Source organism: Cololabis saira, chromosome 12 (assembly GCF_033807715.1).
Source record: "Cololabis saira isolate AMF1-May2022 chromosome 12, fColSai1.1, whole genome shotgun sequence".
Classification (NCBI taxonomy): domain Eukaryota; kingdom Metazoa; phylum Chordata; class Actinopteri; order Beloniformes; family Belonidae; genus Cololabis; species Cololabis saira.
Window position 1 is genome coordinate 40,122,895 of NC_084598.1, and position 15,744 is coordinate 40,138,638.

Consider the following 15,744-nt stretch of genomic DNA (forward strand, 5'->3'; position numbering starts at 1 on the left):
AGTTTATGTTTTAACTGCTGTGTAGATTAATGGTTAATGAAAGCATTGCAGCGTTGACTTCATTGGTTTTGTGTTGAATGAGTTTGCACTAAAATAATATTTCATTTTTCAGTAAGAAAATATTTCATTTTGAGTTTGAAAAATTTAAAAGTATAGAATACAAAAGGGGAAAATGTTACAATTCTGTTGAATGTTAAAACTTTACTAAAAATGTGGAAAGTTCATGAAATAAGATTTTTTTACTTCCATTTAAAAAGGTTTAAAATGCTTAAAATGTAGCAAATTTCAAGAAATTTGATTTTCTTTATTCAATTTAAAAATGTTTAAGATATTTGATTAATTTAAAATGTGTAAGATGTTAACTTTTGTTTCTGTCTTTAAAGGTTTACAACCTATTGTGATGAAGTGACCAACCAACCTAAAGAAAAATAAAAGTTTGAGTTGGAAATTGGAAGTGAATTGTCCTTGCGTCCTTTGGAGTGAAAAAGGGTGGACTAGACAGACACTGAAGAATATATGCAAAGGTGGCTAGAGTAGCCAAAAATTGTACTCAAGTAAAAGTACCGTTACTTCAGAATAATGACTCAAGTAGAAGTAAAAAGTAGTCATCCAAATAATTACTTGAGTAAAAGTAAAAAAGTACTTGGTGAAAAAACTACTCAAGTACTGAGTAACTGTTGAGTAACGTCTGATTTATTTTTTTTAAGACAACCATTCAAACAGACAAAAGTACAAAATAATCATCTTCAGGTAAATTAAATCAATAAAATAATAAAATAAATTAAAATAAAAAAATAAAAAATAGCTTCAATTAAAATAAGCTTAAAGTAGATTCAAGTACTTTAATAAATAATAAATAAAACAGAATAAAAAAATAAATTAAGCACAAGTAGCACAAAATTTCAAGCCTTTGTACTTTTTTTTTAACCAGGCAGAACTAGAACAAGCCCATGAACTCATAGAAACTCTGTGTGTGTTTGAGTCTGTGTAAATGTGACAAAACATGGAAAAACAAACATTGCATTTTTACATTTTTCCCAAAGAATCACCCAGTGATGTCATGAGATTGACACGTACATTAATAAAAGGGATAAAAGAAAAGTAACAGCTCAACGTAGCCTAATGTAGCGGAGTAAGAGGAACAGTTTCTTCTTTACAAATCTACTCAAGTAAAAGTAAAAAGTATAGTGATTCAAAACTACTCCTAAAAGTACAACATTTCCCAAAACTTACTCAAGTAAATGTAACTGAGTAAATGTAACTTGTTACTACCCACCTCTGAATATATGACAAGTAACACTACCGTAATAGGAGTTGTGAATGAGATCTTCCCTTATGAGACAGTTGAAGTAAATAAAGACATTGGTGCTGATTAAGGAAAGGCCTCCTCTCTCTTTAATCACCGTTTCTGAGACTAAAGGACACCAGAGAGTAAAAGCTCCCAGTGCCACGTAGCACACTTGTTTACATGCTTCCTGGGACTTGTAAAATAATCCGAAAAATGTGTTTCTTTTCCCAGTTATACAGTTTTCCGTGTAGAGCTTCTCGTCATTGGCTAAAACACATCTCAAGTGCTGTTGGATGTGATGAAGTTTGATGGATTCCAGGTAAAGAGGAGTGTCTGAGCATTGACTGACTGACCCGACCTTGTCTCTTGAAATGAGCTGCTATGAAAGTTTCCACATGACACTAGCGCAGAGGCAACGAGCTGTCACGCTCCTCGTCAGGAGACATTGAACATGCTCGTACGAGAAGATGATAAATTCATCAAAGTGACGTCTCGGAGCGAGCCGAGCTGACACGACCTTGATCGATCGCAGGCAGAACAGATGGTTATAAAGGACAATCATGTAACTGTACACCTATTAGCATAACCATTTGCATATACAGTCGACTTAATAGCGCGAGGCTACCTGGCGTCTCCGCAACGCCGGCACCGGTGGGAATATGACAGAAATATAGCGCTGATGCTTTTACAAATAAAATTACATGAGCAAATATACGATCAGGGCATGCAAAATGTAGTTTAGTCACCTAAAAAGTTGACATCTAGGCCCATTGCTCAGAGAATAGATCTCTCTCCCAGCATTTCCCCGGAAAAGCTGGAGGAGGTGGAAGGGAAGAGGGAGGTCTGGGCCCAATACTGACCCCACGACCTGGATGGATGGATGGATGGATGGATGGATGGATGGATGGATGGATGGATGGATGGATGACTGCAATATACAGAGTGTGATTTCCAATCTTTTAGAGGTTTGGCCAACTCAGTTGTAGGCCTGTGTTGAAAAAAAAAATCGATTTTCCGATTCTAAATCGATTCTCATATTAATTCCTAAAAATAGATTATGTCTAAAGATCGATTATTTTTTTATTTTTTTTTTATTTATTTTTTTCCCCATAATTTTCACCAGGTGAACTTTAGTCCCAGTAGTAGTAGTAGACACACAGTTTGTCATGACACTTCTGAAAAATGCCAGGTGCTTCATGGCAATATGTGTGTGAATAGGTGACAGAATAAATTATATAAGCTAAAATTATTTGTTTACTGCATGAACTGTTGCAATTTCTTTCTTTTTTGCACTTTAAATGGATATTGAAAGGCCTGTTTCAGTTATTTATTTCTTAGTTATTTCACAATAATTATTGTGAAATTATTATTTCACTAGTTATTTTACAGTCATATAATTCAGGCAACAGCTCAAAAAACATTTTAAATAACACTAAGCCAAATCAACATCGAATTGAATCATGATAATCGATTCTGAATATTAAGAATCGGAATCGAATCGATTCTTGACATTTGAATCGATACCCAGCCCTACTCAGTAGGAATTAATCTCCTGATAATTGATATTAAACATCAGAGGCTGTGTGGCTCCTCGAGCTTTATTTTTAGCCATTGTTGCATTCAAGTCACTGGAGAAAAGTTGCATTTCTCAGGACATTGATGCCTTTACTGATATTCCTTCAAAAACACAAAAAAAACAAAGAAAATCTGATTTTGCATGAGTGACGTCAAAGTCCCTGATTTACAGTAGAGCTTAATGATTCATCAAATTGGACGCACAGGCTACAGCAGAAACAAAAAAACCACATGACTTTCATATAGTCTGATAAATATTGTGCAAAACTGCATTATAAACGACCTTTTCACAAACATAGGTCACATTCCATAAGAGTTGCACTTGTTATGTATTCTGGAGTCTTGTTTTGTCAGAGGTTTGTCCCTGTTTAAGGGGAGTTGTTGCTTCCCACAGTCACCTGGTGCTTTCTCAGGTCGGGAGATTGTACCAAAGAAACGTTCTAGAAGCAAAGCTATTGGTTTCCTTAGTGGAGCAATTATTATTATTTTATCGGTTCGCAGAGGTGTCAAGTAACAAAGTACAAATACTTTGTTACCTTACTTAAGTAGAAATTTTGGTTATCTATACTTCACTGGAGTAATTATTTTTCACGACTTTTTACTTTTACTCCTTACATTTTCACGCAATTATCTGTACTTTTTACTCCTTACATTTTAAAAACAGCCTCATTACTCTATTTCATTTCGACCTTTGAAAAAAAAACTATCCAGTTAAATTGCTCCATCCGGATAGAGTGAATTTGGTTGTGGTTGTTTCAGATGTTCTTGTCCAGTTTTGTTCTTACATCCGTTCCCTCAGATTCCTGCAACTAAACTTGGATGTACATTCCAATAAAGGTTAGGATAAATGATAACATGCCTCTGAAGTTTGACTTTTTGCACCATTACAATACTTATAGGCAACTAGTCATCATATCTGCTGCTCTCTGAAACACATGTTAATGCTCAATAGTACACATATATGGTTCTTTAATATATTTGCATTATACTAAGATACATTCATTTTCAATGGCTTTTGTCCTTAATGGCTTTTTCCCCCTTACATTACTTTTACTTTTATACTTTAAGTAGTTTTGAAACCAGTACTTTTATACTTTTACTTGAGTAAAAAACTTGAGTTGATACTTCAACTTCAACATTATTATTTTTAAACTCTAGTATCTATACTTCTACCTGAGTAATGAATGTGAATACTTTTGACACCTCTGTCGGTTCGTATTAACTGAACACATTTGGAACAAGTTGAACTGAATAGTTGGAGTGCTTTGAGATATTTGTCATGATTTTATGTTTTACAAATAAAGCTGAGTTGAACAGGCTAAACTGGGCATCACGTAGCAGGTTTCTGCCTTTTAATAACTCATAAGAAGTTGTCCAATTAGTCCTGAAGTTTTAAAGCCCCTGCTCTGATTTGAAGTGGCAGACGACGACCTCCCAGAATCCCTCAGACACGCCTGGCTCTGTGGATAAGGGGATTTTCTTTCCTGAACTTATTTCAGATGTCTGTGTCTTTTAAAATTAACAACAGCAGCAGTAAGAGTGGTTGCAGAAACAAGGCCAAAGTTTCTAAAGTTTGCAGGTTTATGCCACAGGACTTATTGGTATTCAAGTAAGAGTATCCAGGTGTAACACCGTGCTCTTGGCTGGCGATGGCTGTCTGCTGCCAACTGCTTACCGCACTATGTGTGAACATGGAATTTAACCTCGACATCTGCAAAGTAAATCACGATATTGGTCAGAAAAAAATAGCGATATGATATTTTTGCAATATTTTACCGACATCCAGGCCAGTTGACAGTCTTGCCTGGGCCCCGGATCTCTCCTTCTCCCTCTTCCTCTTCTCTCCCTCTGCTCTTCAGGTTTAAGCTAATGGACGTTAACATTAGAGCTAGCCAGTTAGGTTAAGTTAAGGACTTTATTAATTCCAGCTTCACCGTCACCACCCTTTTTAAAATATTTGTGCAGTGAATCTCTGAGGCCTCTTATTTTCTTCTTCTCTTTTCTCTTCTTTTCTGAGCACCGGACTTGTGCTGACCGGACATTTTGACCATTCTAATGGTTGAATTAAATGATAACATCAAATTTTGATCAGCGGCCAAACCATTTTTGTGTTGGGGGTTCTTGACCACAAGGACAATTAGGAAGAAAACAAATAACAGGCTTTTATGTAACTCAAATACTACATATTTTTTCCACAAATAGGCATATTTTGAAACATTTTGAAAAATAATTCCATAATTTAATGAGAATTAAAAAAAAAAAAAAAAAAAAAAAAACTTTTTTTTTTTTTCCCCCCCAGTTGTGGCCCCCCCCCCCTACCCTGGGCCCGGGACAACAGATCCGTTTGTTCCCCCCCTATCGGCGGGCGTGCCGACATCCGCCAATTAAACTGGTGCACCTCCACTAAAAACGTAATATATGCTGCCACTGAGCTTCCTCCTGATTCCCATTTTGTCCCGACTCCAGCCGGCTCTTCACGTCCTTCAATCCTCCCAAACCTTCAGCCGTTCTCTCATTAAACATGACTGTCAGCTCCCATCACTCTTCTCTTTATCGCCATCCCTTCCATTGTCTTCCTCTCACATTTTATGTTCATATCCCACCTGGCCCCCAGCTTAACGCACGCACACACAACCCAAGCAGAAGAAGAGTGCAGGAAGAAAATGTTAAGTAACAAAAAGGGCTTTTGAACAGAAAAGAGAAAGAAAAAAAATCCAGGAGCAAAAAAAAAAAATAAAAATGCAAGGGTGGGGAAAAAAAAGGTTAAAGGCAATAAAATAAAAAAACAATATGACAGAAGGAGTGTAACAAGACCGATGAAGAAGGAAGGAGCTCAGGGAAGACTGGGTTAACAAAATAAAAGAATCCTTTATGTAAATGATGGTACAAAACGGGGAGACATGGGCGAGGAGCAGATAATAGAATAAGCAAGAGAGAAAACGGAGCCGGAAACGGCGAGGAGGAGAATAGTCCAGAGATTTATGGCAGGTTGTTATGGAGCACCGACTGAATAACAGAAGGTGAGACCAGGTGAATTATTCATGACAATACAGCGGGCGCGAGTGTGTGCGTGACATGTGGGTGACGGGAGTCGCTGGAACTGGAACACACATATACACACTTAAGTTCCTCAGACGCCCTCAGGCCGGCGTCATCTATGAGCAAAAGCAAAGACAAGCCATCCACAACTCGGAGACGGGATTACGGCTAAATAAAGCAGATGGGAGCTCCAAGAGACAGCTGTCTTTAGACTGGAATAGAATAAAGAGACTGAACAAATATTGAGAAAAATCACAGGGAGAAATATGCTTTCATTCCTCGAGCTTCTGTTAACGTCAGCGCTAAAGAGATTCCCATCTTAAGTACTTCATATCCCCGAGTCAATTTATTATAGTTTGTGTCTTTTAGTTCCACATCTGGTCGTTTCACACGGATCATTAGACAGTGTCTGTGTGCGACGCCGTCCATGTTACTGCAGCTACACCTCACACATGTAATTTTAAGATAAATACCATATTCCTTCTGGTGATGAAGATAAATGTGCTGCATTTGCAGCCCACTATCGCCCACAGTACCTGAGGAGCCGGTCACACAGAAGACGACGCTCAACATCGTGCAGACAAAGACGTCTTAAATGTTATGCCGATTCTGCTTCTCCTCTGCCTGCAGAAACCGCGGTGTTCTTAGGCCCCGTTTACACGGAGCAAAAACTGTGGTGTTTTCATGCGTTTTGGCCGTTCGTTTACACAAAAACGAAGCTCAAAGTCACCAAAAACCATCATTTCTGAAAACTCCGGCCAAAGTGGAGATTTTCAAAAACTCAGTTTTCATGTTTGCTTGTAAACGGAGGAAAACGGACATTTAGGCTTCAGAACGTCACATTATGAGACAGAAACGTCACCAGCATCATTTGTGCGACCTGTGTTTACAATTAGTTTGGCCACCGTCAATATTTTCTTGTATTTTACCTGTTTTATATTCTAAAGTCACACTTAAAAGTAACTCCACTTCTCTGTCACTCCAAACGAAAGACTCTCGTTCCGTCTTAAAAAGTAACTGGCAGTCAAGGCTGATTTATGGTTCTGCGTTACACCAACGCAGAGCCTACGGCGTAGTGTACGCTGCGACGCGCACCGTACGTAGGCTACGCCGTCAATTTAACGCAGAACCATATCATTCAGGCTTCACACGTGTCATTTGTTGATGTTTTTTCCAGGATTCTGATTGGCTAGCATGACTTTATCTTCTCGTTCCACTGCCCCCTGTAGGTTTGGCTGCTCATAGCACCTTAACAGCGTATTTATGCGGGTTCGTGTAAACGAGGATATTTTTCAAAACGTAGAAGGAGAAATATCCATTTTTGTAAATACCCGGCTATGTGTAAACGTGGCCTTAAAATGTGATAAAACTCAGGCAAATTGATAATGCTGTATACTTCTTTATTGTTATAGGTTTTCGAACCGTCTTAAGTGTCTGTATTTCTGCTGACCTGAACTTCTTGCCATGACTATCCTGGTCACATGAAGGATAAACGCAAACAGTGCTCACATAGAAATGCCACCAAAACGTATTGGTTTTGTTCCTTGTCACAGTAAATGTGCAAAGGTAAGCACACTCTGGCTCTGCAACCTTTAAAAGGAGCATGAGGCAGGATTGAAGCAGGATTTATGAAAAAAATGCATATACGTTTTAAGTTTTCTAGTAATAATGTCAGATAAAGCGTTCCAAACCAAAAAGAATGAGCCCTCTAGTGTATCTCTCCTTTGCCTTGAACAGGCTGTGTGCTGCAAAATGTGCTGCAATTCCGGGCCGGAATTTCCCGCGCTGTCCTGCGGATGTGACGTCACATGACGCTGCATCCACGTTCTCCCCGTTCTCCCGTGCCGGCTTCGCTGTTGGCTGCAGTACCCCCAACGGCCATCGTGGCGAAGGGTGGCGCTAGAGAGTCTCATTTCTTAAAAGGAGCCTCATGCTCCTTTAAATTGTGATAAAACTCTTTATGGTTATAGGTTTTCGAACCGTCTTAAGTGTCTGTATTTCTGCTGACCTGAACTTCTTGCCATGACTATCCTGGTCACATGAAGGATAAACACAAACAGTGCTCACATAGAAATGCCACCAAAACGTATTGGTTTTGTTCCTTGTCACAGTAAAAGTGCAAAGGTAAGCACACTCTGGCTCTGCAACCTTTAAGGATGTGCTCACACTCATTTTTTCTGCCATCTCGCGGGATAAAGACCGCCTCAAGAGCGCTTCCCTTTTTCATATTCCGACGCCTTTACAGCTAAATGAAACGACCCTGCAGGTCAGCCCGGATCAAACCCTAAAGTGGACATTTTATGCTCATTTTCAGCCATCAAACCTTAGTGTTGCTCCAAGATTAACTGAGAAAGCCTGTAATTGTTTCAGAGAGTGACAAAGAATCTGGGTATTTCTTGACCGGTTGGATGCCTGGAGGCTCGCTGGTGGGCAGAGCTGAAGGATCATGCACATACAGACATCCAACCAGGAAAGTACTTTCTCAATATTTCTTGTAAAAGACCTCAACACCTGAAATCCATCCATCCATCCATCCATCCATCCATGTTGGATCAAGAACCAGATCAGGAAGCAAGAGTGGAGGAGCACAACAAACCATGTTAACCAAGATCACCTCCAGATATTTTTTTTTTTATTTTTTCGTTTATTTCGGCATGTTTATATAGACACATTTCATCTCCAGAACATTATACATTGCATACTCAGCACATGACGAAAAGGGTACGGGAGAAGCTGACGCTTATCAAAGTCCCGCCCCGTTCTATGTAAGATTCATGATCACATCAACAACAGAATTCAGTAAGATACATAGTTTACCACATAGCAATTTGTCTAATTTCATCCTTCACAGTCCAGATAGCATATTACTGTTAAGCAAACACCATGCCTATTAGCTGGTACTACAGATTATGCAGACTTTAAAAAAAGCTAAAGATCCCAATAGTCGAGGCTTTTGTGGAGTAAATCAGTGAATTGATCACGTTTTTTGGCCAAAAAGCTGAAGCAGTTTTCTTTTCTTACCAACCTGAGACAGACCATAAAAGATTGAGCTCCATTAACTATCATTACTTTGCACTAAAAACGCAACATGCATGCCGGTTGCCAACACAATAGTTTACTTGCCACTTGTGCGGCAGACTCACGGGATTTGATTCCAAGTGGCCGATCCACACAATCTTTGCTGCACAGTCAAAAATTCACAATTTTGAAAATAAGCTATTCCTTGTGGAAAATATGATGATAGAAGGAAATGTCCACCATCTATGATGTCATAGAGAGCCAGTGATAGAAAAAAACTCTCCAAAACGACACGTTCTTAGGACTCTGAAACCGGAGCATTTCCTGCAAAGGAATGCTCCAACACACTAATTTCACTGTTTTAACTTCCTGCCACTCATAAAATGATTATTAATCATTATAAACATTATGTATGAGTCAGAAAATATGGGAAAATATAATATGGACAGCTTTAACTGAGGAGGAATGAGCACAAAATTCGAATTTAAAAGAAACGCGTGGTGGAAATAACATGTCATGTACTCACCGAGTTGATGCAAGCCAGCTCCTTGTTGAGCAGCCAGGGCAGCGAGAGCTTTCCTTCTCCTCTGTAGCACGACTGAATCCTCTCCTTAATCTTCTCCTTTATCTGCCGCATCGTAAACAGACACAAAGCGGACTCCTTGGGTGGCTTGGCCCTGTTTTTCTGACCCTGCGCGAACACGGTGAAGAGAACCTCCTCGCGCTCCGAAATACCCAGAGAACGTGCCAAGCGGGCTCCCGGGCGGGTCAAGTAAGCATCCTGGACCAGGCGGTACTCCACTCCGTCCTTGGTGCAGCCGATGGGGAACTCCACGTAGGAGTAGAACTTGGGATCGTCGACGCACAGGCGGACGATCTTGGAGGTGAAGAACTGTTCGCTGTTGGCGTCCGGCGAGGTGAGCTGGGTGTCAAGCTGCAGGGTCAGGTAGTACACGAACTGCTCGCTGTTGAAGCCGTAGATGTAGTAGATGTCGAACGCCGGGAACTTGGAGAGCGTGTCCGAGGGAATCTTCAGCTGAGAAGAGACGAACTCGTCCTGGTACACGAAGCTGAACATGTCGGCGTTCTCCTCGTTGGACATCAGCTTGCGACTGGACAGCGTGGGGAAGTACTCGGATTTCCCGTCGATGGGAGTGCCGACGAACAGTTTGCCGCCTCCGCCGAAGATATCCGGGGAGATCACCACCCCGGACATGGTGCCCGCCTCGGCCACGCTGGATAGATAGTGCTCTTTGCGGTGGTGCGGCTCGCCGAGCTTAAATAAATCATCCAGACGGAGGAACTGGCATATTCCCTGGGAAGTACTCCCACATGCAATCAAGCGGTTGTGGGCGGCGTCGAGCAGCAGGAGTTTATTGACGTTTGAGGTCTGCACCAGCTCGTGGGGGCAGGACTGGACGCCGGGCGGAGGGTAGCAGCGAGGGTTGTCCGTCACGGGCCCCGTCACGTGGCTCCGCAGCTTGGTGAGGTTGCTGGACAGCTTGTAGATCCAGTTGACGGCGCCCAGGTAGACCTCCCCGGTCTTGTTGTGGACCACCAGGTGCGTCAGGCCTCCCTCCGGGGGGGAGAAGGAGAGGAACGGGGAGGCAGCGGAAGGAGGAGTGGTGGAGGGGAGGCAGGGGAGAAGGGAGAGGAAGGTGAGGACGAGGAGGGGCGGGTTGAGGTCGCAGGGCATGATGGTTAGGGACGGGGAACCGTGAGCAAGCGGGTGCTGGAGAATATTGTCGGGGGAGGGAGGGGTGTAAAAAGTCACGGGTTTGGAAAGCTTCGCAGTATAACTGAAGAAAAGGACATCCGCTTCTCCTCCTTTATTCTTTTGCTTTTATATTCTCATCCCCTGATCCCCAGCCTCGTCTGCCACCAGACCTGAGGAAGAAAGAAAGGAAGAAAAATGTTAGCAAACACCAGCATATAAATTCAGTTTTTCTATTTTTTGCATCTCCATATATCTGACAAGAAGAATTACATTGTAATAAAATGATGAGACACTAAATTTTCATCCACAGACTTGGACTTAGAGGCTTTGAAGAAGGGAAGGAAAAAAAAAAACAACCCAAAGAACAAACGAGGGCCCTGCCGGCTTTGTTTTATTGACTTCTCAACACTTGGCTCGCGCTGCTCTGCGGAGTGCATCTTTTTCAAGAAGACGGGGCTAAACATTGCTACTCTGCATATTGATTGTCTGGAGGTGTTAAAAGATTCACAAGGAATAGTAAACTAATACCTACAACAGATACACGCCTTGAAATAAAACCCCTCTTTGTCTTTTACGTCCTCATTAGCAAGACATTTAAAAAGAATGGCGTTGATGTGCAGCATTATGACAGCAGGTGAGCGTCCATAAATTACCGAGCAGAGCTGCATAGAGAGTCCAGAGCGTATTTACTACCGAGCAGCCGAGCAGAGAGATAGAAGGAAGGACGGAGGGGGAGAATTAGTCCGACCTGATAAAACGCGAGAGAGACCGAGAGAGAGAGAGAGAGGGGGGGAAAAAAAACTGAAAGCTATTTGGCTTCATACCAGCTCAATATAAAAGGCCGCAGAGATGGTGGGACAGATTGCCATAAAAGTAAGAAAAACAGAGAGGGAAAAGAAAGGGAGATGGACCATTCATCTATTTCCCATTACAATCGTCCATTCATCCATTTTCTACGAGCGCCTATCTGGTTCAGACGGAGGGAAGCCAGGGCTGTCCCTAACATGCACTCGGGAAGATGTAGAGTCTGCACAAGTGACATGGCTGCCCCATTTACCAACGCAGGAAATGCTTATGCGCTGCCGTTACCATCATTGCTGCGAGAGATGACGGATGTCCCTGAAAGCTGACGGACGAATTCTGGCTGGAGACGATTTGCAAAGAGCGAGAAACGTTTTTGTCTAGAATTTGCTGAGCAGCAACTTAGTCGTAGATTTATTTCCCTTAAAGAGGGCATAATATGCTTTTCCATTTGTTCCTGACATATTTACAGTGTAATGATGAATTATATCCTAGATGTGACTGAAGAAGCAAAATGCTTGAATTATTATTAGTCTTTTTTTTAGCGGCATTTCTCTATGACATCATGAAGTACAGAATTTCCTTATATGGTCACATCCTCCCAGCAGGGGGCATCCACATAATTTCAGGTAGGGATGGGAATCGAGAACCGGTTCTTGTTCAGAACCGGTTCTCAACGTTTCAATTCCTTGGAATCGTTTGCATATTTTTCCATTTTCAATTCCAGTGGGCATCACGCATGTTGCGTAACTTGCGTAAATAGTAAAGATGGCGCCCAAGCGATACAGATGTACGAAAGTCTGGTTATATTTCAGTAGAAAAGACGACAACAGGCTAACCTACAATACTTGCTAAGTGAATATTTCATCAAAAGGAGGAAATGCTACCAACATGCAAAAATATTTGCGCACACAGCAGCAATAATGATCAAGGAATGTTGCGTTTTCCAGCAGCATTAGCAACGTTAGCATGTCCTTGGCTAATAATGCTACAGGTAACTAATGAACTAGTGGACACTCCCTATCATATTAGTGCCATTTGCCTCATTGTTGTTTTTTCCAAATGGGAAGTGATAAGGGAATTGTTAAAGAACTGAATCGGTAAGCAGAATCGAAAATGGAATTGGAATCGTAAAAATCGTATCGATTCCCATCTCTAATCTCAGGTCTCGTCAATGATGGCGGCCCCAGCAGAGGCACCACGGAACCTTTCAAAGCATCCAATAAGCACATCCGTTCCAATAAAAATGTATTTTTGGTGCTCCACTCTGGCTAAGCCCTGTCCTTCTACACAGCAACAGCATCATTAGCGTCTCCATTTCTTGGCTGCAGATGTTTTCTGACTCTGCATTTTACTGACTCTCCCCACATCTACCAACACAGGCAGACAGAAGAGACAGCTACCAAAACACAACATAATCCTTGATGTTATGCAGCTAATGAGCAGAGTATTTACTGCAGACAGATGTTTAGCTGTAATCGTCGTTGCTGTGGTTTGTCAAGTTACCCACTTTCATATCCTGAATCTGACTCAAACATGAAAGGATCCAAGATGTTGAGGTCAATCACAGGAAATGTTAAAAACAAAGCATTTATATATATATATTAGACAAGGCAAGTGTATTTGTATAGCACAATTTAACACAAGGTAATTCAAAGTGCTTTACATCAACATTAAAAGCAGCAAGACACAATTAAACAGTAAATAACAATAAATAAATAATAATAAATATAAGTATGTAAAATGAGATAAAATGATAAGAAAAGAGGTAAAGCAGGTACACATCTCATTCTTACAATGCCAAGAATTACATTTCTATACAGTCAAAACGTAGAAAGACCAGGTAAAATACAGTATTTTTCCATTTGTTCCTTATTAAGTTTAGTTTCACTTATCAGCCATTATGATTCTGATACAGATAAATAAGCAACTACCTAATATTAGCCTGCAGATAAATCAGCCGGCTCTAGTGAAAACAGGGGTGTCTGTCCAGCAACAAGAGTTTGTCCTTCTGGACTTCAACCAATCAGAAAACACTTCATCCAGATCTGCTTGTTTTGTTTAGGACGGGCATCCTCTTGTGTTTCTCTCTTTGTCATGCTGAAATAATGACAGATTTTAAGAGATGTGCTGGGTCCGAAGCTGCTGACATACTGGAGATTAAAATTAGATGAGAGCATTTGAATACTATGGCTACTTGAGCTGTTCCTGCAGTTGGAGTAAATTCATCATTTACTCTCTAAACTGAAGAACTGCACAGGGCGGTGAAAGCTTTGAGATGCCAGAAGTGTTTTCCATGTAAGAGATCATTCGTTTGGCCAAATGCAGCAATCTGGATGAGACGAGGGGAACGATCCTGGCCGGGCCGTGAAAAACCCTTTGCTTCTGACAAGCTGATCACTTAGCAGGATATGTAATTTCTGTCTGTAACTGGCACAAACAAATAGTTTTTCCAAATGCCTCCCACATTCAGTTCTGTCCCATATTCCTCACTAATTAATTGGTTTATGCGCCGCTGTAAACGGGGCACAAGGCGAAGGCTTGTTTCATAATGGAGATTGGTCAGCTAACTATTCTCGTCTCCCGTTTCTGCCGCTGCTCCTCAGACCTCCCTTTCATTACATTCCTGTCTCTCCCTTCTCTCAGACACTTCGCTCCTCATCAATAAAGTCTTTCATCTCCAGCGTGGCTGCGATTACAGCGGGCCCCCCCGATGACGACGCTGCCACCCCGTCTCATCGGGACAATACGGCCACTGTTAGCATCCTGGATGCACATGCACAAAACGTCAACACACATGTACAGTACGCGGGTAAAAACCGGCCTTTCCGGATTCATTGTGCTTCAAAAAACACGCCTCAAAACCCTTTTACTGACATAAAAATGGACTGGGAAACGTGTACTTCTACAACACAAGCACAGACACACACCTGGAGAGATGAGAAAAGACATTAAACATGCACTTTTTGTAAATAGCATGATAAGAATGGTTATTTTTGCAGCTTTACTATCTGCTTTTCTCTGATGTACCGTAAAAATGCTATAAATAAAGTGAGATGCAATCCGGCACACGTGGACTCGGCGGGCCACATAGATTTAGCCGCCGATGGAGCTGAGTGCTGATGATATCAGGAGTTGTTTGACTAAACTGGGACAAAGGAACGAGAGGGAAGACAAAGATGTTTGTGAACTGAAAGAAAAACAAGGCACCATCTCTTTGAGAGTCAGAATTAGATCAAAAAGGAGAAAATACACGTGAAGAATCTTGTTGGAAAAATGACACAAAGTGGGAAAAAAAAAAAGACTGAAAACAGGAACAGAATATTCTAATCGGGGAACAAACGTCCTCTCTCTCTCTCTTTCTCTCGGTTCATTCAAGCAGCCTCTCCGTGTCGTGACAATAGCACAGCGGTGTTATAACATCATTAAATAGTGTGTGCTTTGTAAATTGATATTTTACAACCCCTATGACGTCATGTACCCCTCCTGCCTGGTGACAGCAGTAGGCACCAGCCCCCCCCTCTGAACAGAAGAGGTGAAAAATGGAGGGATAGATGGACATTTTACAGTTTTTATTAAGTATTTATCTCAGACATAAAAGTTCGGTCTCAATCCAGAATGTGCTGTAGATGGATTTGTCCATATAAACACTATAGTGTCGCCATAAAGGCTCTGAAATTGTCAAATGGCAACAATTTATTCCACCATTTGGGTTACACACATCAGTGGTCCGGGACATGATGGCTAACTCCCCGACAAAGAAAAAAACCCAAAAATACACATTTTTATTTTAAAGTCCAATTAATCACTGGGGACACTGCACCTGGACCATTAAAAAAAAAAAGGACTTTAGACGGCTCTAAATTGGATGTTTTGATCATTTGGGGGACTGTGTTGGACTGGTGTGGAGCTCTGTGAATGGGAAGGGTACCAGGGGCACCATTTTACAAGCCATTTCCACGATTACAGAACGCACTGCACCAATCACAACAGGCGGGGGATGACAGCACTTCTCAAACCAACCAACATGAAGCAGAATTGATGGGAACACCTTCAATCAACCAGTTTCTAACTTATTGTTGGGCAATATTGAACAAATCTGATTTTCTTTACAACTAAAATCAACCACATCTAGCGTCAGATAGCAGAGGCTGCAGATTGTTATTTTGATTCTCTTAACCTTCGCTAGCTTCGTAGTATTGCTTAACACAGAGATACAACTTAAGTGTTAGTTTGTTTAGAACATTTTAGTCGTTTTAAATGCATTTTCAACTTAAAAACTTGTGGGCTATTTTTTTTATGATGC

General features: G+C 41.2%; 1 protein-coding gene across 3 annotated transcripts in view; it reads right to left on the reverse strand.

The window, feature by feature from the left end:
• Positions 1 to 10,801, reverse strand: part of plxna1a (plexin A1a) — a 444,018-nt gene extending 433,217 nt beyond the window's left edge. For all 3 annotated transcript variants that reach the window (XM_061736805.1, XM_061736806.1, XM_061736804.1), the window contains exon 1: positions 9,447 to 10,801. In XM_061736805.1, coding sequence (XP_061592789.1) covers positions 9,447 to 10,616 — 1,170 coding nt within the window. In that variant the 5' untranslated portion in view covers positions 10,617 to 10,801. The remainder of the gene's footprint in view (positions 1 to 9,446) is intronic.
• Positions 10,802 to 15,744: the final 4,943 nt, after the last annotated feature.